Raw genomic sequence first — 26606 nt, forward strand, 5'->3', positions numbered from 1 at the left:
TTCTCTTGGCTATTTTCCCAGCACACTTGGTCAGTCACCTTTGACACTTGTGGTTGGCTGGAGGGTGATTTCAGCTGTCGTGGAAGTCTGCGTGCAGGGCCATCCCAGGAAGCCCGTGATGGGCTGTCAGCACTGTTCTTTATGGATCCAGCACTTGCTCACTTGGGTCAAATTGTCAGGACAAACTGAGGTTTTTCTTTATTCATTTGTATTTGCCTTTTAGATGTAGAGAGGTCTCCTAATTCAGATAGTGCAGTTTCTTAAAAAATACTTCTTCACAATTCTCCCAAGAAGGCAATCTAGAACTTTTTTTTTTAAATTTTTTTTTTCTGCTTTATCTTCCCAAACCCCCCGTACACAGTTGTATATCTTAGTTGCAGGTCCTTCTAGTTGTGTGATGTGGGACGCCGCTTCCATGTGGCCTGACGAGCAGTGCCATGTCCGTGCCCCGGATCCGAACCCTGAGCCGCCGCAGCGGAGCGCTCGAACTTAACCACCCGGCCACGGAGCCAGCCCCTAGAACTTTTATTTTTTAAATTAATTTTTTGAATAGGTAATAATGCACGTGATACACACTTTAAAAAGGGTAAAAATATACAGTGTAAAATAAGTCTTTCTCATACCCCATTCTATGACCACCTATTTTCCATTCTTCCAGAGATATTTCATACATATACACACATAAGCATGTATGTGTATACCTATATTTGTCTATGTTATAGGTATAGTTATAGATATGCACATATAACATGAATAAAGGCATACTCATTCTATATACATATTCAGCTGCTTACTTTTCTCATTTAATAGAACCTGGAGATCATTCGTTATTGGTCCATAGAGGGCTGCCATATTCTTTTTAACAGCTACCTAGTATGCCGTTATAAGGTATGAGCTGTAGTTTAATAACCAATGTCCCAGTCCTTGGGTATATAGATTATTTCTAGCGTTTTGCTATTAAAAACAAGGCAGCAATGAATGTCACTACACATCATTTCTCACAAGTGTAAGTGTATCCGTAAGATAAATTCCTAGAGTTAGAAAGTGTATTTTAAATTTTTGATACATGTGCCCATTACCCTTTACAGAAAGTTGTGCTAATTTATATTTCTGCCAATAATTATGAGAGTCTGATTCCCTGTACTCTCTCCAACATGCGTTTGACAAACTGCTGATCTTTGCCAGTGTAACTGAAAAACGGCATCTTAGTGTGGTTCTGACTTGCATTGTCTCATTATGAATAAGGTTGAGCATCTTCAAATGTGTATTTTTTACACATTTGTGTTTCTTTCTTTCTTTTATTATTCTTTTTTTGGTGAGGAAGGTTGGCCCTGAGCTAACATCTGTTGCCAATCTTCCTCTTTTTTTTTTTTTTCTCCCCAAAGCCCCAGTACATAGTTGTATGTCCTTCTAGTTCTTCTATGTGGGATGTCACCTCAGCATGGCTTGATGAGCGGTGTGTAGGTTGGTGCCCAGGATCTAAACCGGTGAAACTCTGGGCCGCGGAAGCAGAGCACGTGACCTTAACCACTTGGCCCTGAGGCCGGCCCCTACACGTTTGTATTTCTTTGTCTGTGAACTGTCTGGCCCATTGTCCATTTTTCTATTGGCTTATTGATCTTTCTTATGGGTTTGTAGGAACACCTTATCTGGGAAATAAAGGGAAACAGCTAGTTTACTGTAATTTCCCCTCAGTGTGTAGTATGACTTTTTTGTTTAATGTCATTTTTCTCCAATTGGTAGTATGATTTTTGACTTTGTTTACTGTGGGTTTTATGTATGTATGTGCTTATTTTTGCAGAAACCTTTTCTTTTATAGCTTTTATAGCTTTCTGACTTTGAGAGTATTTTTAAAAATTCTCCTAAATTTTGTTCTGATTCTAGTTTCCTTTTTAAAAAATTAAAATTTTTATCCCTTTGGAATGTATTTTAATGTAAGGCGTGAGATCCTTACATGGTTATCTAACTTTTTTTTCCAGATTGCTACCAAGTTTTCTCAATAATTTTTATTTAATAACTCATTTTTTCCCCACTTATATGAAGTATCTTTTCTTTTTTTTTTTAATCATAGCCAAATTTTCCAAAAATACTTAGGTCTATTCTGGACTCTCAGTTCCATTTACCTCACTGATTCTCCGTGTACCAATACTGAATTGTTTTAATGAATGTGGCTTTATAAATTTATTTATTATCCAGTGATTTTAGTTTCCTTTGGAATCATCTTGCCTAGTTCTAAAAAACAAACAAGTTGTTTCATTATGATCACGTTAAATTTCTAAATAGTTAGAAAATTAGCATTTGTATGATATTTAGTCTTTCCACCCAAGAATAGAATATAGTTTTCCATGTCTTCACTGTTTCTCAGTAATGTTTTAAAGTTTTTTTTTTTTATTTTTACTTTCTTTTTGCAAGGGAAGATTTGCTCTAAGCTAACATTTGTTGCCAATCTTCCTCCTTTTTCTTCCTTCCCTCCCACGCTAGCCCCAGTACATAGCCATGTATAGTTGTTAGTTCTTCCATGTGAACCTTAAAGTTTTTTCTATATTTTCATATTTTTTTAAATTTATGCTTAGATGTCTCTTTTAAAAGTTGCTATCGTAAATGCAATTGTTTCTTCATAATATCTTCTAACAGTTATTGTTTATATACAGGAATACTTTTGGATTTTGTTTATTGATTTTGAAGAGCTACCTTTTAAAATTCTCTTATTGTTTGAAATAACTTTTCCATTGAGTCTCTTAGGTTTTCTACATATCTTAAAAAAAAAAGATATGATATGATTATGATTTCTGATTATGATATATTTTATTTCTCTCTTATCTAATGGAATTGACTACTACCTCTAGGATAATGATAAATAGTAGGCAATAAGGGGCATTCTTGTCTTGTTCCTGACTTAAATGGAGTGTATTTAGTCTCTCCCCCTTTACCACGATGTATTTTGAGTTATGTTACAAGTATTTGGGGGCAGCTGTAGAGATGAGCTTATGGTCTTCTTCTTTTGTGCCCCCACTGTGGTGAATTAGATCAGTAGATTTTCCAGATTGAAGCATCCTTGCATTTAAACCCCACTCAGCTGATACGTAGTATTTTTAGTGTGGTCCTGAATTGTTTGCTTATTATTTTTTCCTCAACATTCATAAATGAGATCAGTCAGTAGTTTTGTTGTTGTTGTTCTGTCTTTCTCTTGTTTGAGTCTGAGTGCAGCATGGTGATAAACTGCTCCTTAGAGGCTGGGTAGAATCCAGCTGGGCATCCGTCTGGTCTTCATCCTTCTTGCTGCTGGGTCTTTGACAGCTTTCTCTATTTCTTCTGTTTTAGATGTCTCTTGTGTCTTGGCCAGTTTTTTTTTTTGTTGTTTTATTTTTAGAGGAAGATTTGCCCTAAGCTAACATCTGTTGCCAGTCTTCCTCCTTTTTCCCCAAAGCCCCAGTGCATAGTTGTGTATAGTTTTAAGTTCTTCTGGTTCTTCTATATGAGCTGCTGCCACAGCATGGCTACTGACAGATGAGTGATATGGTTCCACCTGGGAACTGAACTCGGGCCACTGAAGTGGGGCATGCTGAGCTTTAACCACTAGGCCAGCAGGGCTGGCTCTGTCACTTGCTTTTTGACCACAGTGACAGTTTGGCTGGGTATAAACTTTTGGGTCATGCATTATTTCTCTGGGATCTTATGGCTAGTCTCCAAAACTGTATCATTTTTCTTCAGATATCATGTGTCTTTTTAATCTGTAGAATTAAATCTTATTTTTGAAAAGTTTTCTTAAATTATATATTTGAAATTATGTCTTTGAATGTTTATTCTCTTCCATTTATTTATGTCTTTTATCAGAGAAACCAATGATATTTTTTGTCTGTCTTCCCTATCTGTTTCTCTCTAATCCTTTTAAATTTTTTCCATTTCCATTTCATTTTGGTCGTTTTTCTCAATTCTCAGTGTATTTTCAACAGAACCTGTTTTCTCCGGGCTCCTTCTAGTGGGGTCTTCCTTTTTCTCTTTCTCTTCTGCCACATTATATTTCATCTTCTGTGGTCCTGCTAATCTTCTCAGAGTCCTTATCTCTTTTCTTTGAGTCCTTATTTTAAAAGGATACTTGTTGCACTAAATTCTTTCAGTTAATAATTATATACCTTATCACAGTTCTCATATGCTTCCAGCAGTATTTTTCTGATAAGTGTTCTTCGTCTGTCATCTGTCCTTTGTCCTATTCTTTTCCCCACTTTTTTTGTAGTTTCTTTGTATAGATCTGATACTGGTTCCCTTTTTTATTATTCATCTTAGAATGAGTTGAATTCTTCTTCGACCAATTGTTTGCGGAAGATTTACTTGAGGAGAAGACCAGGGGAGGTTCCAGACCAGCAAGAATCCTCTTTGGCTCTGGCAGGTGCTCATTATGATGGCGAGTGAGAGAGAGAGGTGGGGGGGCGATGGGTGGCTTTAAAGCTGCTGGAGATTCACTCTCTCCTTCACCCCACCTTATTTCCAGAGTGCACCTGCTGAAATGGCTTATTGTTGCCACCTTCCCTGCTCCCTGGTGAGTCTAAGGTCCACGCCACTCCCGCACCATCCTACGCACCCTTTTCCATTATTCTAAACAAGTGTTGGTGGATCTTCCTCACTGAGGAGCCAGTGCTTCCCGCTTTGGAGAATGGCACTGTGCAGGCTTTGTCTGAGGTCTGCAGCCACAGGAGTACTCTCTACAACATCTTACCGGTACCCCATATTTGATCATCCTGAGCCTTGGGCAGTTCTGTCTCATTTATTGAAGTTCAGGGTTACAGAAATCTAGTTTTTACCCCCCAAAATTAGTTTATATTTTTTTGTTGTGTTTTGTTTACTTACCAGATCACTGGTTTATTGTAAAAGGATATAACTCAGGAGCAGCCGGATGGAAGAGATGCATAGGGCAAAGTATGGGGAAGGGATGCGAGCTTCTGTACCCTCTTCGGGGGCACCACTCTCTCCAAATCTCCATGTGTTCACCAACCCGGAAGCTCGGAGTTTATCTTTCTGAGTTTCCTTTTCCTTATTATTTTGAGATGGTTTCCAAGAAAAGAAAGGAACAGAGATATTTTCATTCCACCATCTGAAAACCAGAAGACCTTCTTGAACTCAACTTTATTTTGAAAAGTGTTTTCTAGTTTAAAAGACGCAAGCTTCCTCTCTGCTGCCCTTTGGGACGAGCATTTCCATTTCCAAGAAGCCGCCATATCCTTGATTAAGAAAATGACATTTCAAAGAACTTTGCTTTTTGGAGAGGATCATATACTATTTTTAATTTCTTTAATATTTATCTCAAAGCAGTATGCATTTGGTTTTCGCATTCATGCAAATTGGGAAAGAAGGAACACTCTTTATCTTTGTATAGATGGAGAAATAGATGGGCATTCAAGCCAGAACTAGAGACCAGTTCTCCCAACGATCAAACTATTCCTCTTTGATTACGTGGTTTCCAACAAGCTTTGATTACGTCATTTCTAACAAGCTTTTCAGTGAGCGCTGTAAGCTTTGAGAACTCAGCAGCCAGAATATATTTTATTCCCACACTGATGGTAAGATCTACAGTTGGACAGGAATTTCTCCTGTACATCTCTTCCTTTCTCATTTTAGTTTGTAATATTTTTCTTTAATAATCATTAAGATGATTATTGCATCTGTAGACTCACATAGAACTTACATAATGTGCTGCTGCCAGGGTATGTCTCCATCTTTTGCTTGAGTAGTTGGTGTGATCCCTGATATATATCTTTTCTATTTCTTCCCCATAGCTACACCAAGGCAATGGTATTTGGCATTACCTTTGCCCTCAGCAAGTCCAAGATACCTAAGATAGTCCCAGCTTTGAACCCTTGAGGAGCCCGTGGTCCAGTGAGGAGAGACACACAGACATGTGAAAAGAAAATTTCACGAGAGCCTAGTACCATAATAAAATTGTGAGCAAAGTACGGTAGGAGCAGTTGGCTCTGCCAGAGGGAGAAGCTGGTACCTGAGTGGGTTTTAAAGGATGAGTAGGAATTTTCCAGGTGGTGAAGGCCATCTCATGCAGCCTAAATAGTGTGGATAAGACAGAGAGATATATAAAGGAAAGATTTGTAAGAAAATGTCACGAGTGTGGTGTGGGTCAAGTACAAGATACATAGAACGGAGTGGAGGATGAGCTGGAGAACGTGACCCCGTAGACAAGAGCCGTCTATGTTACATCGGGGGGTGATGCCCTGTAGTCTGAGGGGTGAGACCTCCAGCCAGTTTAGCAGACTTGGCCGTCAGTGAGCTGTGCGTGCTGCGGTAGGACGGACTCTGCCTGGGGACGCAGAGGAGGGGGCTCCTTGCAGCCATAGTTTGAGGTTCTAGCACACAAAGGACTGGAGGTGCTAGCTCTGCTTGGTCTTTCTCTGGCCCGAGCTGAAGCAGTGGGAGTTAGGTGAAAGTACTTAAACTATTCTAAAGTCTCAGAAGTAAAACCTGGAAGGATTTGTCCTGTAGACTTGTGCCCTGTGCCACCTCCAGGCTGCGCATTATTTCCTCATTGATTCTCAAACAGCACTTTCAGGAGAACTCGCAATCCAAAGAGAGAAGTTACCCCCTCAGCCTTAGAAAGTGAAAAATACCCTCCTTATCAAATCCAATGTCATAAAATAAATTGAAGAGGTGGGAACTTATTTTGTAAAATAACTCATTATTTTATAACATTGGTTACAGGTTTCCATTGAATAATAAACTCCTTTTTGTGTACTTAGAGCATACCTCAATTTTCCAAAATTAAAAATGCCATTTCACAGAAGCATAGCTGTTATATAAAAGGAGGCTGACTTTTGAATGTGTGATTAATATCATGTATTTTTAATAAGCCTGGTTCTTCTTTTAACTAATTCAAAGGCATAAAAAAAAAAGATAGGAAATCAATATTTTCTCCTTTCACCTTTGGGAACCACACATGATTTTTATGGCATTTAGCCATAATTTCAACACCTGAGTCAATGATAAATATTATCAATATCTCCATTTTTCCTTTTGCCAAATACTGTTCAGATATTATTGTGAATTCAGTGAGTGATCTGGGAACAAATTTTTGTTTCAATAAGTCTTATAAAAGGAAACCAATTTGTGAGTTCATTGTGGCTCTGACTTACTAGGTTTCATATGAGATTGTGATTAAAGTGTGTCTTCATTTTAGAACTCACATGCGCAAATCTGCCTTCATCTTTTAGGCGTTTCAGCAGATAATTCGCTGTAACATCCGGTTGGGGCTGAACAGGTTCAGCCTCAGGAGCTGCTGTCGGGGCTGGAGTTCCTCAGGTGTCAGAAATCCTTCATGTCACCTCTGTGAGAGGTGACTGGGCACTCGGCTTGGTTTCTCTTTGAATTTTGTGCGTCAATTCCAGTTCTAAGACCAGTATGCCATTTTCATGAACCCAGCTTGCTGAAATTAAATGAGTCTACAGAAAAGGACTTTTCAGTAAAGGACACAACTTCCGACTCTGTGGGGCAGAGAGTTTTACCACCCTCTAGAACAGAGGCTTTCAAACTCTAGCGGGCACAGAAATCACTTCTTGATAAGATACTCCCCAGATTCTGACTCAGTCGGTCTGGAGTGGAGACTCTGCCTTTCTCCCATGCTTCCACATTCTAGAGCTACTCCAAGTGTGGTCCCCAGACCAGCAGTGTTGGCCTCACTCGGGAGCGTGTTAGAAATGCAGAGTCTCAGGCCCCACTCAGACCTGCTGAATGAGAATCTACATTTTGACAGGAGATTGATTCATCCTCCATGAAGGTTTGGGAAGCATTGCTCTAGGTCACCATTCTCCAAAGCACAAAGGTTTAGGAATCACTAGGGAAACCTGAAATGAGTTTAGATGGTACATCGATGAACATTTTTATTTTAAAAATTATTGTGTTTATTTTTATGATTACCTTCTATTTATGGCAAATGATATTAGTTTTCCATTTACAGTAATAATTTAAAGTATCTTTTATTAAATAAACTTATATAACTAAAAGTAAGTTCAGGTGGCATGTGGATGTGACAAAAATTATGAAAGTCATATGTTTACAAGTGACTTAAGTTAACATGGTGCTTAAGAGTGTGTACTCTGGAGCCAGACACCCCAGGTTTGCATGCTAGCTCCTCCATTAATTCACTGTGTGACTTTGGGTAAGTTTCTTAACCTCTCTGTGCCTCTCTTTGCTCGTTTGAAGAAAGGAGATGATAATGGTCTCTATCCAATGGGGGTGTTGTGGGGCTTAAATGGGTAATATATGAAAAGCTCTAAAAACAGTGCCTGCCACACATTAAGGGCTGTGTCAAAGCTCAATTTGTTTTTCTATCATCTAGAATATGAATGTTAAAGGATTTTTTATGCTGTGCTCTTTATTTCCTCCTACCCTGTCTCGGCTTCCCTGCTTACTCAGGCCAACGTGCCCAATCTCCCCAAAAAGGCTACATATTTCCAGGACTTTTATACCATTGAGGAGAGTGAGAGTAGAATTTTCCATGTGGCCTGTCAGAGGACAGCCGTAACAGAGAGAGGTGGTGTGCGGGGCATGAGATCTTACAAGTGGAAAGTCCCGGGAGAGAGCTATGCCCAAAGAATTCACTCATTAAACTATGAGGATGGGGCCGGCCTGGTGGCCAAGTGGTCAAGTTCGCACCGTCTACTTCGGGGGCCCAGGGTTCGCTGGTTCGGATAGTAGTCTTGGATCTATGCACCACTCATCAGGCCATACTGTGGCAGCATCCAACATAGAAGAACTAGAATGACCTACAACTGGGATATACAACTATGATACTGTGGCTTTAGGGAGAAAATAAAAAGAGGAAGATTGGCAACAGATGTTAGATCAGGGCCAATCTTCCTCACCCCAAAAAAAAAAAAGAAAGAAAAGAAAAAGCATACTTAAAAAAAAAGAAAGAACCAAAATACAAGGGTTAAAACTTTGAAAAAAAAAAAGCAGTGAGGAAGTGACCACTCGTAAATCATTTTCACCATCACCTGAAGAGAAGGTTTTTTTTTAAAAAAATCCCTTTATTATTTTCCTTGTAGTTTTGGCAACTTTACCACGTGTTTTTTGAGAACATTTTTATGTGTGCCTTGAATGCTCATCGGCTTGTGGTTTGTGATTTCCTGGCTGCAGGGCACCTTTGATAAACAAATGACTGATCTGTCAGGTGGCAGGACCCTACCGGGACCATAACGTGAGAAATGGTTGCCTCCTGGGGCTCATGCACCTTTATTTTATTAGTTCAGAGGTGAGAAATCTCTGCTCTCCCCCCACCCCACTCCAGAGCCAAATAAGCAAGAGACTCAATGGGACAGCATCAAAGCATAAAAAGTTATGAGTGCAGAGACCCTTGTTTTCAGGTTCCTATTGAAAGGTATTTTTAGAACCAGCCAAAGATGCTTTTGCCAAATAGCAGCAGTAATCCTTCTTGCTTATATTTTTAAAATAGGCCCGTTTTCTATTTGTGAACAGCTGTAATGTGTCAAACTCTTGGGGAAAAAAAAGTGAGTATAAAGTTTCGACACAAGTAACCAGTGTGTCAAAGCATTTACCATGAGTTATTTCTCTTTGAGATAATTCACAAAGCCCCGTTGGTATATATACATATATAACTTTTTATGTTAATGAGATAGGCAAGCCCAGTCCACATCTGTTTCTGAATGAGTACAGACAAGACCAATCAGGTGAGGAATGAGCAGGAGCAGAGTGGGAGGAAGGAGAGTCACCTACACCAAGGGGGCATCCGTCCTCTCCCCCCGCCCCAGCCCCAGTAACTCCCCGTGAGCAGGTTGTGCTATGACAGTCTGTGGGTCCTGTGTAACCTGCAGACATGTTCTGTTGGCCCACTGGTTTTTAAAAATGCTTTTTGAATTAATTACCCACATTTCAAAACTGGGTTTCACACAGAAATCCGGATTTGGGAGCTTTTGGAAAAAAATGGGAGGATCTGGCCAATACTAGGCTTGGGTTCCCACTGAATAGCAATCAGCCAGAGCTGAGAGGAGGCCTCCCGCCCCAGACCCAGGCTGTCACTCCTGTTAGCCAGGCCCCTCCACGACTTGTGCATCCATTATTTCCTCACCTATGAGTTCATGGACACAAGTCAGCTCCCTGCCTGCAAGGGATGCTGGGAAAAGGAGTTCTTGGCTTCTGGCTGGGGAGGCAGGACTCATGATGTGAGAAATTCCTTGGGCATAGGAAAAGCGTCCAAAAGATGGCAGATGGCCGCAACAAGACATGTGCACCCCTACCCCGGGAAGGAGACACTTGCAGAACAGTGTAGCAGCATTGAAGCCCCTCTGGGATCCAGCCCATACCAGCCTCCCAGGCCGCTTGATTCTGCCACTTCTGTATCTCTGCTTACATGCTGCTGCTTCTAACCAGACTCCTATAGCCACGTTTTTACCTGCTGAAACTGCGATAGCTTCTGCCAGACGTTTATTTCTTGTCCCCCACTCCTCGTGTTTGAATTGATGATGACGTGCCTTAGCACACTGACCCTCTCTCCGGGCACTTATCTACTCCAGCTTTTATTACCATTATTTGTGGTGGTGAAGGTGGCGGTGGTGTGATGATGATAAATACAGCTTCCAATTACGTCTGCTGTGTGGCAGGACCCATGTGTTCTTCATATAAAGGATTTGTTTTAATCCAGATAAGAAACTAAGAATCAAGCATTATAGCTATTTCACAAGTAAAGAAAATAAGACCCACTGAGGTTAAGTGACTTGACCAAGGTCACACAGCAGGGAAAATGAGGTAGAAATAGAACCCAGGTCTGCCTAGAGGTCAGAGGTCTCTCTAGGACCAGCTCTGTCCCCTACATTTGGGCTCTCATGCACAAGTGCCTCTTAGTTCTGTTGAATATCTAACCTGCATTTCCATGCTGTTATTCAGAGTTATTTCATGAGTTGGGAAAAAATAGAAAAGCCTTTGAGAATCTGGCTTTTTAATCCTAAACAATTTTTAATAGGTTGCAGAGCAAAATAACATTTTTAAATGTGTCAGGAGAGCACAAAGCATCAAAGAGCTCATAGGTACAGCCTGTGACTTCCCGGAGCTCTGCATTCTCAGCTATCAGATCTTAACTTCTCTAGATAATTGCTTAATTATTATATCTGTCAAGAAAAAGCCGTCACCACCGTCAAGTACTGCATATAAAAATATCCTTTAATCCTGGAGCTTGAAAGATCATTCCTGTGATTTCAGCAAGACAGAAGGCCGGTGGCCCCTGGTCATTCTCAGATTTTTATGGATAAAACTGGATGGGGAGCAAGGATGCTTAGGTTAGGGAGGAGCATGTGGAAGAATTATACTTAGCTCTGTGAGATCCCTTTTACTTGAGGCTCTTTGCAGATATTTTTTAAATCTTTGCAAAATGGAAGCAGAGAAGTAATACAACCTGAATTATACTAAGGTAGTAAAACAAAGAAGTGAGGTTTTGAATCAGAAAGGCCAGGGCTTTAGCTCAGCTCCAATACTCTTTCTGAAATTTAACAGAAACTACATAACGTCTGGGACAAAATTTAGCAATCTATTTTATGGAAACATGAGTCTCTACCATAAGAGTTGTTGAGAGGAATAAATGAAATGATGTATTAAAAGTACCTGATGCAGTACTGAGCACATATAGGATGTTCAAAAAGTTATACGGGGGGCCGGCCTGGTGGTGTAGTGGTTAAGTTCATGTGCTCTGCTTCAGTGGCCTGGGGTTCATGGGTTCGGATCCTGGGTGTGGACCTACACGCCGCTCATCAAACCTTGCTGTGGCAGTGTCCCACATACAAGAAATGGAGGAGGATTGGCACAGATGTTAGCTCAGGGCCAGCCTCCCTCAGCAAAAAAGAGGAAGATTGGCAGCAGTTAGCTCAGGGCTAATCTTCCTCAAAAAAAAAAGAACAAAGCAAACAAACAAAAAGTTACACAGTCAATCTTCATCATTCACTGGTTCCATAGTTTGCAAATCACCTACTCGCTAAGGCGCTTTTGTGATCATTTGCAGAGTGGCAAAAACTTGAGTGGCCCGTTGTACAGGTTCCCAGCTGAGGTTGAACAAGGCAACACTCTGCCTTCTCATTTCAGCTCTCATGCTGTAAACAAGTGTCCTTTTCACATTCTATCTAGTGCCATGTTTTTCAAATTTTTGTGCTTATTGGTGATTTCGCTGTTTTAAACGCCCCCGCCCCAAGTGTAATGTTGAAGTGCTGTCTCATGTTCTTGAGTGCAAGAGGGCTGCCATGTGCCTCATGGAGAAGATGTGTGTGTTAGGTAAGCTTCGTTCAGGTGTGAGTTCCACTGCTGTTGGCCATAGTTCAATGTTAATGAATCAACAGTATACATTAAATAAGGTATCGTTAAGCAGAAACACACATAAAACAAGATTAGATATTAATGAGTTGACAAAAATCTCGTGACAGATGTTCACAGGAACCTAACCTTGTATTTCTCCTAGGAGCAAAGGTTCAGTATTTGCTAAATCAGTTTCGTGGCAACATTATAGAACATTGCTACCACGAATAATGAGAATTGGCTGTATTCTATTTAGTTCCTATATTAGATTGGTTCAATAGTAGTAGCTATAATAGATTAACTCCAAACTCTCCATGGCTTGATGGTCTTCTCCAATGATCAGCTCAGGCCCCTCTTGGGAACTTATATGAAAACTATCATGGACTCTTTACCCCCAAAACTGAACTTATACATATATTTTATATGGTTTAAACTTCTTATACAATTTTAGGGGATTCTTAACCCTGATGAAAACAGGCTGGTACCATACATCCAGCAATTGCTTTCATAGGTACATGCCCAAACGAATTGAAATCAGAATCTCTAAGAGATGTTTGTACACCAGTGTTCCCAGTAGCACTATTCACAATACCTAAAAGGTGGAAGCAAGCCAAAGTATCCATCAACAGATGAATGGATAAACAAAATGGGGTGGATACATACAATGGAATAATAAGGAATGAAATTCTGACCCATGCTACAACGGGAAGGAACCTTGAAGACATTGTGTTAAGTGAAATAAGCCAGATGCAAAAGGACAAATACTGTGTGGTTCCGTTTATTTGAGGTACTAGAATAAGCAAATTCATGGTGACAGAAAGGAGAGTAGAAATTACCAGGGGCTAGGGGAAGAGGAATGGGAAGTTATTGGTTAATGGATACACAGTTTTTGTTTGGGATGAAGAAAAAGTTCTAGAAATGGGTAGTGGTGATGATTGCACAACATCGTGAATGTACTTAATGCCACTGAATTGTATACTTTAAAAATGTTAAATGATAAGTTTTATGTTAAGTATATTTCACGACAGTAAAAAAAAAAAAAATCACACTGATAAGAGGCTGGACTTTGGAGCCTGAGAAGCCTGGGTTTCGATCTCCAGTCTACCAGTTACTAGCTAGGTGTGACTTTGGGCAGAGTGCTTAATAACTCTGAATGTCGTTTTCCTTACCTATAAAATTGGGAATAAACTACTGACCTTAGAAGATTGTTATGGAAATTAATGTCATCAGCCTGTTATATAGTAGCCACTATATAAAAAGGTAAAGACAACTAACATATATTAAGTAAGCAAAATCCAGTCGACTATATTAAGAATAAAGCACCATGTGACATACTTGCTTTTTGCCTCTAGGAGATAAGAATATTAACATGGAGTAATATAAATTCCGTCAGATTTTAAAGTTAAAGAAACGGAGACACAGACCTTATCCTGGCCTTCTAGTGACTAAAGAGACCGAAGGATCGCAAAATCTCTGCTGTCTAAGTCTGATGCTAATTTCTGTTTCTGCTTAAATTATTTTTAGATCCTTGTATAGGTTTTCCTCAACTTGTAAACTCTGGGATTTTTTTTTAGTACAGGTTATAAGCCCTTGCAGTGTGTTTTGATATGGCTTCTAAAGCACATGTCCACATCCACACACACACACACACACACACATTTATCTGGAGATTAGACGTCCTACGGCAGTAACTGTTTGAAACTTAACTGTATTTGCAGAATTGTTCCAAAGAGCCCTCTGTGCAGCAAGTACCAGATATAAAGTCTATGCAGAGGAGAGGTGGCATGCCCCCCCCCCCAACCATGATTGTATAGAAATAACAATACAGGAACAGCAAGAAAAGAGTTGACAGTAGAGAAGGTGCAGGAAAATGACTCATGCCCCGTGTAAGCCTCACTCAAGATTGACGTCATCAGCAACGCTGAACCTGTGACATTCAGAAAAGGTTACGTTTCATTGTGTTTGCTCTGCTTAGGAAAATGGGAGTATGAGCAGAATATTTTTAAATTGCTTCAGAAATGATAAAACTAAAAGTTTAATGGTAAAGAGTAGAATTCAGTTTTTTGGAGAAATCATTGTGGAATGAGATGTTGCTCTTTATGTAGTCTATATTGAGACACAGATAGCTCAATTTTATCTGTTTCATCACCTAATTCTCTCTAAAATCTGGCTACTTCTTTCAGTCTCCAGCACTTGACACAATGCCTGCCTCACAGTGGGCACACAGTATTTATTGAAAGAATGAATGGACAAGCGAAAGTATGAAATATATGTAATATGCATGTCTGCATGACATATATTACGTGTGCATGAATAAAGACATCCGAGTTTAAAACTCTCCCTTTTCTCTGTTTCAGAGCAGAAACCATTCTCTTGGGACCATTCATAAGCAAGGGACACCAACACTGTGACATATGCCAGTGCCACCGCCTCCGCCACCACCTCCTCCTCCTCTGCCTCCGCCTCCTCCGCCTCTGGGGGCTCCTCCCCCTCCCCCACCATCAGTGCCCCCGGTAAGACCTGTTTTCAGTCTGGTTTACTGTCGCGCATAAGCTGCTTTGAATACACTTAAGCAGAAGGTTTTAAATGTTCAGAACAAGTCATCTCCTAGCTCTGCTATGACAGGTGGCATCTTAGGTAGCTGGCCCTAGCGGCTCCAAGGTCTGATTCCAAACCAGCCAGCCTGGGTATTTCTCTCCCTGTTTCTTGGCAGCTTCCACCGTCTACCTTAGTATCTCCTACAGACGTCTCCATAATTTTTCTTCCAATTCCTGCTGCTCGATTCAGGCTTCCCGAGTCTCTCTAAGCAACGCTTCCACCTCACTGGAAAGCTCAGATGAGAAGACAGGCCGTGCCCAAGTGCACAGTCAATGAGACGTGCTGCCAAGTCAAGTTCCAGTGCGTAATCTGCATGGTGATAATGATAGCTTGGGTTTCAGTTGCCTGTTTCTGGGCCCAAGTAAGAGAAGTGTCATAGGAAAATCTCTAAATGAAATTTCCCTATCTACATAAGACTGACGTTAGTCTATTGCAGTTTGTGTTACGGAATACTCTCTCTTGGTTTAATAGTTTGGTTTGGGTTTAGAAGGAGAGGCACAGAGGGTGGTTATTTTGCTTTAGAATAGGGGTGCTCATCCCTGGCCCCGCTGACATTTGGGGTCAGGTAATTTTTGTCATGGAGGGTTATCTTGTGCATTGTAGGATGTTTGGCAACATCCTTGGTCTGTACTCACTGGATGCCGTAGCACTCCCAATTGTGACAATTGAAAATGTCCCCAGTCATCACCAAATGTCTCCTGGGGGGTAAAATCACCCCCCTACACACACTGTTTTAGAATGTTAGTGCTTAATGCTTACAGCAAACCTTTCCTCTGGGGAAAACCTGGAGCATTTCTCACACCCTCATCCTCCACGCACTTCAGAGAGCGAGGTCTAGATGGAACCACAGCTCCTGTCTTCAGTGGAAGATGAAAGATACGGATGCCACCGGTGATACGGCACGCAGACGCAGGGCTGCCTAGGGACCATATGAGCTCAGTCGGCAGCAGCCAGGATTAGAGCCTAACCTGCCATCCTCCCCTGGGGCGCACCCCTCTCCTCAGATGGACGGATGACAGGGCCATGGGGAGTATTGCTTACGAAGAGAGGGCCTGATGCCCCACCGCCCGGCCACAGGCCTTGGTGAGGGCCAGACTATGCCTAGGATGTCATCCTCTGTGATGTTAGCTTTGCGCACCAGCCATATTTGAAGTGCCAGGGACATAGACCTGCCTGAAACTTGGCCCTTGCCCTTGAAGAGAGTGGAAGAAAGCACATAACGTGAGTTATATCTGAAAGCTCTCTAACCAATATATAGAAAGAATAGGGGGTGGCTCCATGACTGAGTGGTTAAGTTCACGCCCCCTCTGCTTCTGCAGCCTGGGGTTCACGGGTTTGGTTCCTGGCTGCGGACTAGCACTGCTCATCAGGCCATGCTGAGGCAGTGTCCCACACAGCACAACCAGAAGGACCTACAATTGGGATGTACAACTAGGTACTGGGGGGCTTTGGGGAGGGGAAAAAAGGAAGATTGGCAACAGATGTTAGCTCAGGGTCAGTCTTCCTTGCCAAAAAAAAAAAAGCATACCTTTAAAAAAAAGAATAAATATTGAAGTCCCACTGCTGAATTTGACCCCACGAGGGATAAAGGAGATGAATAAAAGAAAGGAACAATTTGTAAGTGAAGGAAACATACATGAAACTATCATATGGCTCTTACACAGACTTGCTAGCACTGAAGAAGTACAACTTACAATAACTTCAAATACCACAATACACCCATAAACTTAGCCAGAATAAATAAACTTGTCAAAACCTATATTGTTGAGGATTTGAGGAAATAAGCCCTTTTAAATATTGCTGGTGAAACACAAATACCTGGGACTCAATAAGTGTTGAATGAGTCTTTCTGGAGTGTTCTCTGGCAGAAAACAATAAACCTGAATGTGTGATATCTTTTCCCCTAGTAATTGAGGAGTTTTACTTTTGAGACTGACCAGGGGCTGGCCCTGTGGCTGAGTGGTTGAGTTCACGTGCTCCGCTTCCACAGCCCAGGGTTTCACCGGTTTGGATCCTGGGCGTGGACGTATCACTATTCATCAGGCCATGCTGACGTGGCGTCCCGCATAGCAGAACTAGAGGGATCTACAACTATGTACTGGGGGGCTTTGGGGGAAAAAAGAAAAAAAAAAAAAGAATTTAACCCTGAAGGAACCCAAAAGAATTTATACAAGAATGTGCACAGCAATGCTATTTATTCTAGTGAAAAATTACATCTTAAATGGTTTATGAGAACTAAATGAAATGTATTATATCATGCTGTTAATTAAAAATTGCATTATGCCATAGTGTTAATTAAAACTTACATTTATAACTGTGCTGATTATGGAAAGTAGATATGGAATGATGGATTAAAAACAACGCACATTTTGTGCATAATGAAATCAGCTATATATGAAATAAATAACAAAGATCAGAAGAGAATTTTGAATGCTGATAATAAAATATTAAATTTCATTAGGGAAGGCTTTTTCTTTGAAGATGCTTAAATTTATAACAAACAAAATAATTCTACAAACAAACAAAATAATTCTACAAACAAACAAAAATAATTCTACACTTTGTTAATTTTTTGCATTCCTAATTTTTTTTTTTTTTTGCATCTATCTCATGGAGGAACAGATCAATTTAGGAGGAAAATAGCCATGTAAATTTTAATATTTTTTAGAACACATTTTTCTGCAATCTGAGAAAAATATTTACAATCCATATTAAAGGCAAAGAATTAACATCCTTAATGTATAAAGAGCTCTTGCATATCAGTATGGAAAGGATGAATAGAAAAATGGGCACAGGATATGACCAGGTGGAAGAAATACAAATGTTTCAACCTCACTACAATTGCATAAACACAAATGAAAATAATGAAAAAACATTTTCATCTATCAATTTGGTGATGGTACTTTTTAAATGTTGGCTAGAGTGTTAGGAACTAGGCTCTTATAACTCTTAATGGGAGCAAAAGTTGGTATAATTCCCTAAAACACAGTTTGTTGATATAGATCATAACCCTTTAAAAAATGGATATACTCTACGACTCAGTTTCACATCAAGTAATTTTCTTTAAGTAACTAATCATAGATGTACAGAAATATTTAGCTGTAGGATATTAGTGAAAGCATTATTTGTAATAGCAACCAAAAAAGAAAAGAAACTAAGTTTTTAATACCAGGAGATTCAATAAATAAATGATTATGCAGTCCACAAAATGGTATACGAGGCAGCCATTAAAACTCCTATCAAAATTATTTTGTAACTTCCAGTGTAATGATTGACTCAGGCCAAGATCATCCATAACAGCTAAAACACTTAGTGAAAGGTTTTTGAGGAACAGGATGTCCACAGGATCCCAAGTAGCACCCAGAGATTACTTCTAATTGCAGAGGAGAAAATGTACCTTTAAAATGGATCAAACTTAGTGTCACCTGTAATAGAATGACCTCATATCACAAGGCTTTTACTGTGATGCAGCAAGAAATACGTAGCTTCACCCAGCATCAACCTGCCAAAAGTGAATGTCCTCTGGGCAAGCACTGGCACACATCCAGCACATGGGACCTTCTACAACAGAGACTGGCAAACTAGAGCAGAGCCCACGGTCCAGTTTTTGTATAGTGCACGAGCTAAGAATGGCTTTTACATTTTCAAACGCTTGAAAAAAATCAAAAGAAAAATAATATTTTGTGACACATGAAAATTATATGAAATTCAAATTTCAGTCTGTAAATCAAGTTTTACTGAACTGTGGCCATGCTCATTCACTTACGTATTGTCTATGGCTGCTTTTGTGCTATAGTGGCAGAACACCAGTTAAACAACTTGTTATTGCCCCAAAAAAGAATTCCATTCTTCTCGCTAGTTATCCTGTATTTTTAAAGTTATGCTCAATTATTAGTATTGTATTTTGAATTTCATCAATAAAAATTGGGTGAAAATTTGTTTTCTCTTTTGTTTTATAGTACTTACATAACATCCATGATTTTGCCTTTTGGCCCACAATGCCTGAGATGTTTACTGTCTGGCCCTTTACAGAGAGTCTTTGCCTACGCCTGTCCTACAAGATAGCTGACTTCATTCAGCCTTCCTTTCATTAGCAGCAGCCAATGATCTTGGTCTTGTCAGGGAGGGGGAAATTTCCCCCTAGCCCTGTTGAGTTCTTTTGGCTAGTCTAATAACTAAATTGACACAAGACATATTAACAGGAGAAAAAAAAATTTAATTTGTACATACAGAGTTCTCATAGAAATGGGACCTGAAGAAATGACCAAAGCAAGCAGCTTTTGTACTTTTTAGACAGAGAAACAATGAATTTGTGAGAAATTGACAAGACAAAGAAACTTAGGCTTTGGGTGTCTCATTAGTGAAGCATCTAAACAGAATTTATTTACACAGCCTTCTTGGCCTTGAATTCCCAATCTCTAGCAATAAGGATGTCTCTACCTTCTGGTGCATGGGGTGGGGAGGTAGCTTTCAGATAGGAGATTTATTTCCTCCTTTTAGGGGGACAGAGAGAGGAAGGTCGGAGTGCTCTTTTTTGCACTGGCTGTTTCTCAAGTGGCTTTAATTCAAAATAATCAATATGCCAAAGTGGCATATTTTGGGGCAGCCTGCCCTGAGCCCCAACAGTACGCTTGCATCAGATCATGTCCCTTCTCTGCGTCACCTTTCAAGGACTCTCCATCACCTCTTAACTGTAGCCCAACCTACCTGTGTGATCTGACCCTGACTGCCTCTCAGACCTCATACTGCGCCTCTCCCCCCGTGCCCCCCGCATTAGAACTTAACCATAACTGTTCCTTCTGCCTGGAAAGCTCTTTCTGCTCATCTCAGCTCAGATGTCACTTCCTCAGGGCCTCATTTCCTCATATCCCATGCTGGCTTTTATAACACACTTTAAACCCCTCCTACGTAGCAGTTATCAGTTTTTAATTTTGTTTTTCTTTGACTGGGGTCCACATTTTATGTTTTGTGGTCTTTTGTGTCCCTAGTGCCTGGCTTACAAGAGGTAGTGAATGGATGGATGGATGGGTGGATAAATAAATATCTGTGTAAATAGGGATAAGTAATGGAGTTAAACCTCTTTGTAAGCAGTGTCGAGGACTTTAAATATCTATGCTCATAGACCAGCGTGTCAGGATTTATTATATGTAATCTTTGCAAGGAGGGAGCATTTTAGGTGATGTCTGATCCTCTGTAATGAAAAGTGTTCTGTCAGACTTCAGCTTAGCTCTGGAAGATCTGCAGATTAGACCAGGGCTGAAAGTTTTTTGTTTTCTCCCTCCTACCTCTCACTTTTCCTCTTCCTACCCATCCCATCCTCGTCTCCTATCTTTTCTTTTTTCTAAGAACATGGTAGGAGAACAGAGAGAAGGGCAGCTGGGGCTTGCTGACATTTTGGAGCAGGCTCTAACGGAAAGCATACAGCCCTCTCCATCTTGTTTCCCTTCTGTTCTTGTCACCATCCCTCTGTCTCTTTTTTTCTCTCTTTTTTTTTGCTGAGGAAGATTCACCTTAAACTAACATCTGTTCCCAGTCTTCCCTTATTTTGCATGTGGGTCACCACTGCAGCATGGCCACTGGCAAGTGGTGTAGGTCTGCATGCAGGTATCAAACCCAGGCCTCTGAAGTGGAGTGTGCAGAACTTAACCACTGGGCAGCCGGGCCAGCCTCCAAATCCCTCTATCTTTTGAGCTCTACTCCTTTGTCTTATCCCTTACCACTGTCAAAATTGCCCCCATGGTGCATTCGTCCACCTATTATTGTTGCTTTGGTTACAGGATGTAACTTAAAAAAACTGAAGAAAATACAATGGATTTGATTTTCGAAATGCAGCAGAATTTTACTGAACATTTGTTTTCAAGTCTACTTTGACCCCTTGGTAATGTCCAAGATGAGAGAATAAACACCTTGAGGGCCTGTGATCTCTGTTTTCTTGCCACGATCCCACAACACTACCTATACAAGAGAAAGCAAATACGTGTGTCTCTAGCCAGCTGATAAATTCTTTGGAGTCGGGTTGCCCAGGCAAAGCCTGACCATAGGGTCATGTCCACAGCATGTGTGTTTATTTAAAAAGTAGATTTGTAAATTTTAGTAGCATTATTTTTTAATGTTGCCGTTCAAGTTTAAACACCCTAAGGAGGAAACTGGTTCTTCTAGGGAGGCCGTATTTTTATCATTTAAAAACAAAGGGGAAACTGGCCTAATAATGATTTATTTACCATGAAAAGCAAAACTCTTAAGTAGGAAGACACTGCAGTGCTGTATATTTCTGCTTGCCTGTTCAGGGGGTCATGTTTAACAAAATGCTGAAGGGAAACGGCAATGAGAAGCATATGGTGACCCCTCGCTGTTCTGTCCCCTCATTACCGTTTGCCAGAGTCTTTATTTACAGCTGGGAATCAGTGAGATAATCTTTCTCCTTGCAGTCCAAGGATGCAGGATTCATGGGCAGCGTAGACTCGGTGTCAGGAAATACCAGCTGTGGCTTCTATAGGGAGATTTTCTCACCCTCTCTAGGATGCAGGAGCTCATGTGGGATAGAAAAGCATGTCAATCTGTGAAAGAAAACGGAGCGGTATCTGAAATCCCCTGAGAGCCTTTTTTGGAGTTTTGTGTTTGCCGTGGTTGAAAAATAAATGCAGGAGTTGGAGGCACTAGGTGGAAGGGGGCTTAGTAGAATTGCATATTACCCTATATTCTGCAAAAGGTAATTTGCATGTTTACTGGTGCATTTGGAATAATGAGAGGCTTAAAAAATCTTAAACTCTGTCAGTCACTTAGATTCTCCTGACACTCTGGTGCTTTGATTAGTGTCCCTAATGAAGGATTGGGGACATTTACCCAGCGTTGACAGTGGCTACAGGGACAAGGAGAAGGCTTTTGCATTAGGCCAAGCTATTAGGAAAGTGTTAAATTGACATTTGGTCTCTGCTTAGCAGTTTGCAACACTACACCCTTGTCTTCAAGAAATCTTAAAAGCTTGCTTCTCCCTCTCTCCTTTGCCGGTTTGCACCCGTGAGCAGTAACACTGCTTCAGGGAAAGAACGAGGCCGTCTTTGCAGCCTACCTACTTGGTCTGTATGAAGAGAGAGGTGTGGCAGGGTCTGCCACTCATACTTCCAAAGGGCCATTCAGGATGGGATTTAAATATGTTTCTGTTTTCACAGCTGTGAGGTGGGAGGGGTGGCAGGAACAAAAAGGAAAGGGCTTGCAGTGGTGCAGGAGGCAGCGATTACGTGCTAATAATGCCTGGGACTTGGCAAGAAAAGCCTGTAGGTGCTTGTTAAAGGCCTTTATCAAATTTCATAGGAGCCCAGGAGCGTAAGCCACTCTCACGCAGCATCTGAGCTGAAGGATGTGGCAGAAGGATGTGGCAGAAAGGTGCCATGCGGTAGGAGGCCAAGGGGCCATCCTCGAAAGCCACAGCCGTCTCTGTAGCAATGATTACTAACCAGAGCTTTATTGTGCACCGAACCTGCTGGCTCTTTGCCTTTGAAATCTCTTACAATTACAGTGGAACTAAGGATTCCTAGAAAACTGCCAGGGAACCATTCCCCCACACCAGGGCTGTCTTTTCATATGCACACTGTTGTACTTAGGAGGGCCACCGTGCTCTGGAGCCTGGGATCTTTGGGGCCCTGTCCTCCTTCTCCCAAACGGCTCTTCCCTTTCTTGCCATAAAAGAAGAAAAATGACAAGGTCAGATTGCTGCTGGCAATTAGATGTCCAGCCCTGGCCAGGTAGAGAATGCTGCAAGCAAGAGGGGCGGGGGCCCAGACCCTCAGAGCACAAGCACATCTCTGCAGTGGGGTGTTGGCAGCTGCCGAAGTCGTTTCCTAGAATGTTTAATGAAAAGGCAATGTGAAGGGAAAAAAGTGGGCTGCGTGTAGGTGGTGTGGTCAAACAGAGCAAAACTGTGTGTGCGTGTCACTCCTGTGCTCTCAGATAAAGACTGTAAGGAGATAGACCATATATAACGTCACTGGTTATCCAGGGGCTGGAGGGGTGATTTCGGTTTGCTCTTTTTGTGTGATTCTGTATTTTCTCAAATATCTACACAGAGCATGTATTACTTTTATGATGAGAAGAAAAGGTTTTAAAAAAAAGGAATGAATAATCATTTACCAACTGGCTGAACTGGATCATATAATAATAATGTACAATAATAATAGCAGGTGTCTACTGAATTGTGTACCAGGTACTGCGGTAAGCACTTAACGTGGATTATCTAAATTCAGATTTACAACAATCCAATGAGGTGGGGGCACTGATAGTGCCATTTTACAGATGAAGAAACTGAGGCACAGAGAGATTACTAAGGTGCCGAGTGTCACACAGCCAGAAGTGGTGGAGGCTGGATTCCTCCCCAGGCTCTCTGAGAGCCTAACTGCTGTGTGCTCTATTGCTTCCATATGTGTGTACAGGTGGAATGAGTGGTACTGATGGCTATATCATCGAACACTTATGTAGTGCTTATTGTATGCATTGTTCCAAGTGCTTAGCACAGTATTGAGTTAATCTTCACAGTAACCCTTTGAGGTAGGTACTGTTATTCTCATTTTATGGATCAGTTTACTGAGGCACAGAGGGGGAAGTGCCTTACGTGGATCACAGAGCTAGTAAGCGGCAGAGCCATGGTTTGAACGATGGCAGAATGGCGCCAGAGTCCGCGCTCTGTACCACTGAACCAGCTGCTCTTTGACACAGACCTTCTCAAGGATTGCCCCTACCCCTTGAATCTACAAGCCAGGAAGTGAATGGTTTCCCCTTCCCTCACCTAGGACACAGCTCCCAGATTTCTTCCTGTATCTCCAAGCTCCTCCTAAGATTGCTCTTTTGTTTTTTTTTTTTTCCTTTCCTTTTCTTTTTTTCTTTATGATTCCATCATTTCCTCCCACTGGTTTGTTGGGTTTTTTCTCCTTTTAATAGAAGCACATTTTGCAGGTTACCCTCTGAATAAAACCCATGGTTTCACAGCAGAGAATCAGCATTAAAGAAGCAGATACAATGCGGAGGAGCTCAGTTTTGTCTTGTCTTTAGTTTACAGCTGGGCTGTTGATGGGCTCGGAAAAACAGGGTCTCTGCTGTTAGCGATGCTGGGCACACGGTGGGGACAGAAGCCATCATGCAAGTTGACTGAGCTTTTGCTGCACAGAATTAAGCAGTCTCTGCCTCTGAAGAGTTTAGAACCTGAGTCCAGAGAAGGCTGGGCTTGTTGCGGATCACTGTCAGTCATGGAAGTGCTGAGAGAACAATTGGTTATTCCCAGACCAGAACTTCGTACCTTGCATTGCTTCTTTGTTATGTATCTCCTACACGTGGGATCCTTGGAGTCTCATCTTTGAAGGGCCCTCCTGTCCTCTGACTTAGTCACCTTTCATCGTCCTAAGCTTGCTTCTCTGAGCATCCGGCACTGGATGTCTCTTGTTAATGCTTTGAGCTCTCTCCTGAACAGATGAGTCAAGGGATGAAAGGATCTTTGGGCCAGGGAGCAGTTAGTGAGGGACTCCCAGACAGGGAGTCTGTGCCCAGGTCAGCACTAGGCACACAGGAGGCACTCAGTATCTAGCATTACTTCCTGAACTAATGAGTTACCGTGAAGATGATGTAATTCACAAGGCGAACCCATTGTGAGCTAACCAGCCACGTCTTTGCATCCTCCACCTGCTTAAGCTTGGATAGCCAGAACACATTCTATGTTATGTCCTGTCAGAACACCATCAACACACTCACATTTTACTAAGAATATTTTATAAAGCAAATGCACTTATATCAGAAGTAGCAAATTTAGGGATAGCAAAAGTTAACACTCACTTGTTATTTTATAAACCATAAAATGTCCTTTGGCACAACCTTCCCCATTCCAATTTGTTATTGTTTTCAAAGAGAACAGACCTTGTGCCTTTGCTTTACATAAAGACATTTAAAAACTCAGGGAAAGCAACACAGTGTACCCATTTTGTACATGGTAGCTATAGATTTCCATTTTAATAAGATCTGTTCACAATGGAGAAGTTTGAATGTGTTTTCCAGCTGGTGAAGGCAGGATTCCACATGTGCCACATACAGTATTTATAACACAAAGGTGTAAAAGCAGGTTTGTGTCCTACATCATGCGCTCGGCACTCGCTGTGCCAAGCTGTCCGTTTCAGTAGGGAGCGTGGAATGATGCAATGTGGTGTGTTAAAAAACGAAAACAAAAACGTGGGCTTTAGAGCCACACAGATTGGAAACTGCATCCCTGCTGTGCCATTTACCAGCTAGGTGATGTCAAGCAATTACTTAGTAATCTGAGCCGCAATTTCCTCATCTGTAAATGAGAGTAATGGTGGCTGCTTCCTAGGATACACTGCCCCTAGCGTGGAAGCTCCATGAAGGGAGTGGGTTTTGTCTGTTTTACTCACAGTGCATCCCCGACACCCGAGCAGGGCTGGGCATGTAGTAGGCATTCGGCAAATATGCGTCAAATGCACGAATCATGGGGCTGTTGTATGGATCTAGTAAGAGAGCCGTGGAAGCTGTGTGTATGCAGTGCCTGCTCCGTCAGTGGTGGCTGCTGTTATTCCAGGGACCAGGAAACCACGGGGCAGGTACCAGATCCAGGACTGATAAATTGAGGGCAAAGGCCCCTGCGGCTAGTGTAGGACAGAAGGTCAGACCCCATAGGTCAAGATCAAAGTTGAGAGCCTGAGAATTCAAAGTGGGGAGTCAGGCCAGCAGTCTGAAAATAGTCCAAAAACAGGTAGGCACTGGTTATGACTTGTAGTTTGTCAGGGATTCCGAATCCACTGCGCCCGTCCCTGTTCCTGTAGCCCGATGCTGAGGAGCTGAACGGTTTGCCTTCTCTCCTCTGTCGTATCTTGTACTGAGTTGAGTGGCCTGAGTCCATGGGTGTAGCAGGAGGTACTCAGAATCAGCCACAGGTTGGAGCAAGGAGCCCCCAGCTGTGGGACCAAGACTTTGAGCAAGGAGGGAGTGGAGATCTGGGGCTGACCTTTAGGATCCACTCCCATGGAGTGGCAGCCTGGTTCAAATATTTTAAACATTTACAGGAGGCTGTGTTTTCTCAGCTGTTGTTTGGCGGGTCATTTTACAAGCAGCTTCAGCAGTAGCAGACCAAGAGGCTGCCCAAGGGAAAGGCACATGTTCCCTGGAAGGTTTAATGGTGATGCTCATGTAAGAATTTTAGATTGCCTGGCTCTGAGCTCCTCTCTAAAGCAAAGAAAGATGTTCTTTGGGCCTTGTGGTGGCTCCACAATGCTGAGATTCAGATGCTACGGCTTGGTCTTTCTCTGCCTGGCCCGAACTTTCATTTAAAACTCTACTGACCGGGAGAATTTGAACACTGACAGGATATTGGTTTAATATAAAGAAATTGTAGTTAATTTTATGTAATGATAACTACTGTTACATTTTTAAGAGCTCTTTCCTTTGATATCATACAATATTGGATATATGTTTTTAATAAGCAGGGATTTGGAGGGAAAAGCAGGTGGGGAGAGAACAAGATTGGCTGTGAGTTGATAATTGTTGAAGCTGGTTGATGGTACGTGGGGGCTCATTATACTACCCAACTTTTGTTAATTGTCCATAATAAAAATTTTTAATGGATATCAACAACCTCAAAATATGCAAAATAGAGGTGATATAGCACAAGCAAGGAGGGAGTTATGTAGCATGTTTTCACTAATTCAGATGGATGTTTGAGAGCAAAT

The 26606-nt window shown here is 41.5% G+C and overlaps 1 protein-coding gene across 2 annotated transcripts in view; it reads left to right on the plus strand.

The window, feature by feature from the left end:
- The window catches only part of WIPF3 (WAS/WASL interacting protein family member 3), a 90731-nt gene that overhangs the window by 9412 nt on the left and 54713 nt on the right, over nt 1-26606 (plus strand). The window contains exon 2 of one of the 2 annotated variants that reach the window (XM_044765385.2): nt 14649-14804. In XM_044765385.2, coding sequence (XP_044621320.2) covers nt 14706-14804 — 99 coding nt within the window. In that variant the 5' untranslated portion in view covers nt 14649-14705. Of the gene's footprint in view, nt 1-14648; nt 14805-26606 lie in introns of those variants that run through there. The other variant, XM_070511300.1, reaches the window with a different exon arrangement.

This window comes from Equus asinus, chromosome 1 (genome assembly GCF_041296235.1).
Source record: "Equus asinus isolate D_3611 breed Donkey chromosome 1, EquAss-T2T_v2, whole genome shotgun sequence".
Lineage (NCBI taxonomy): Eukaryota > Metazoa > Chordata > Mammalia > Perissodactyla > Equidae > Equus > Equus asinus.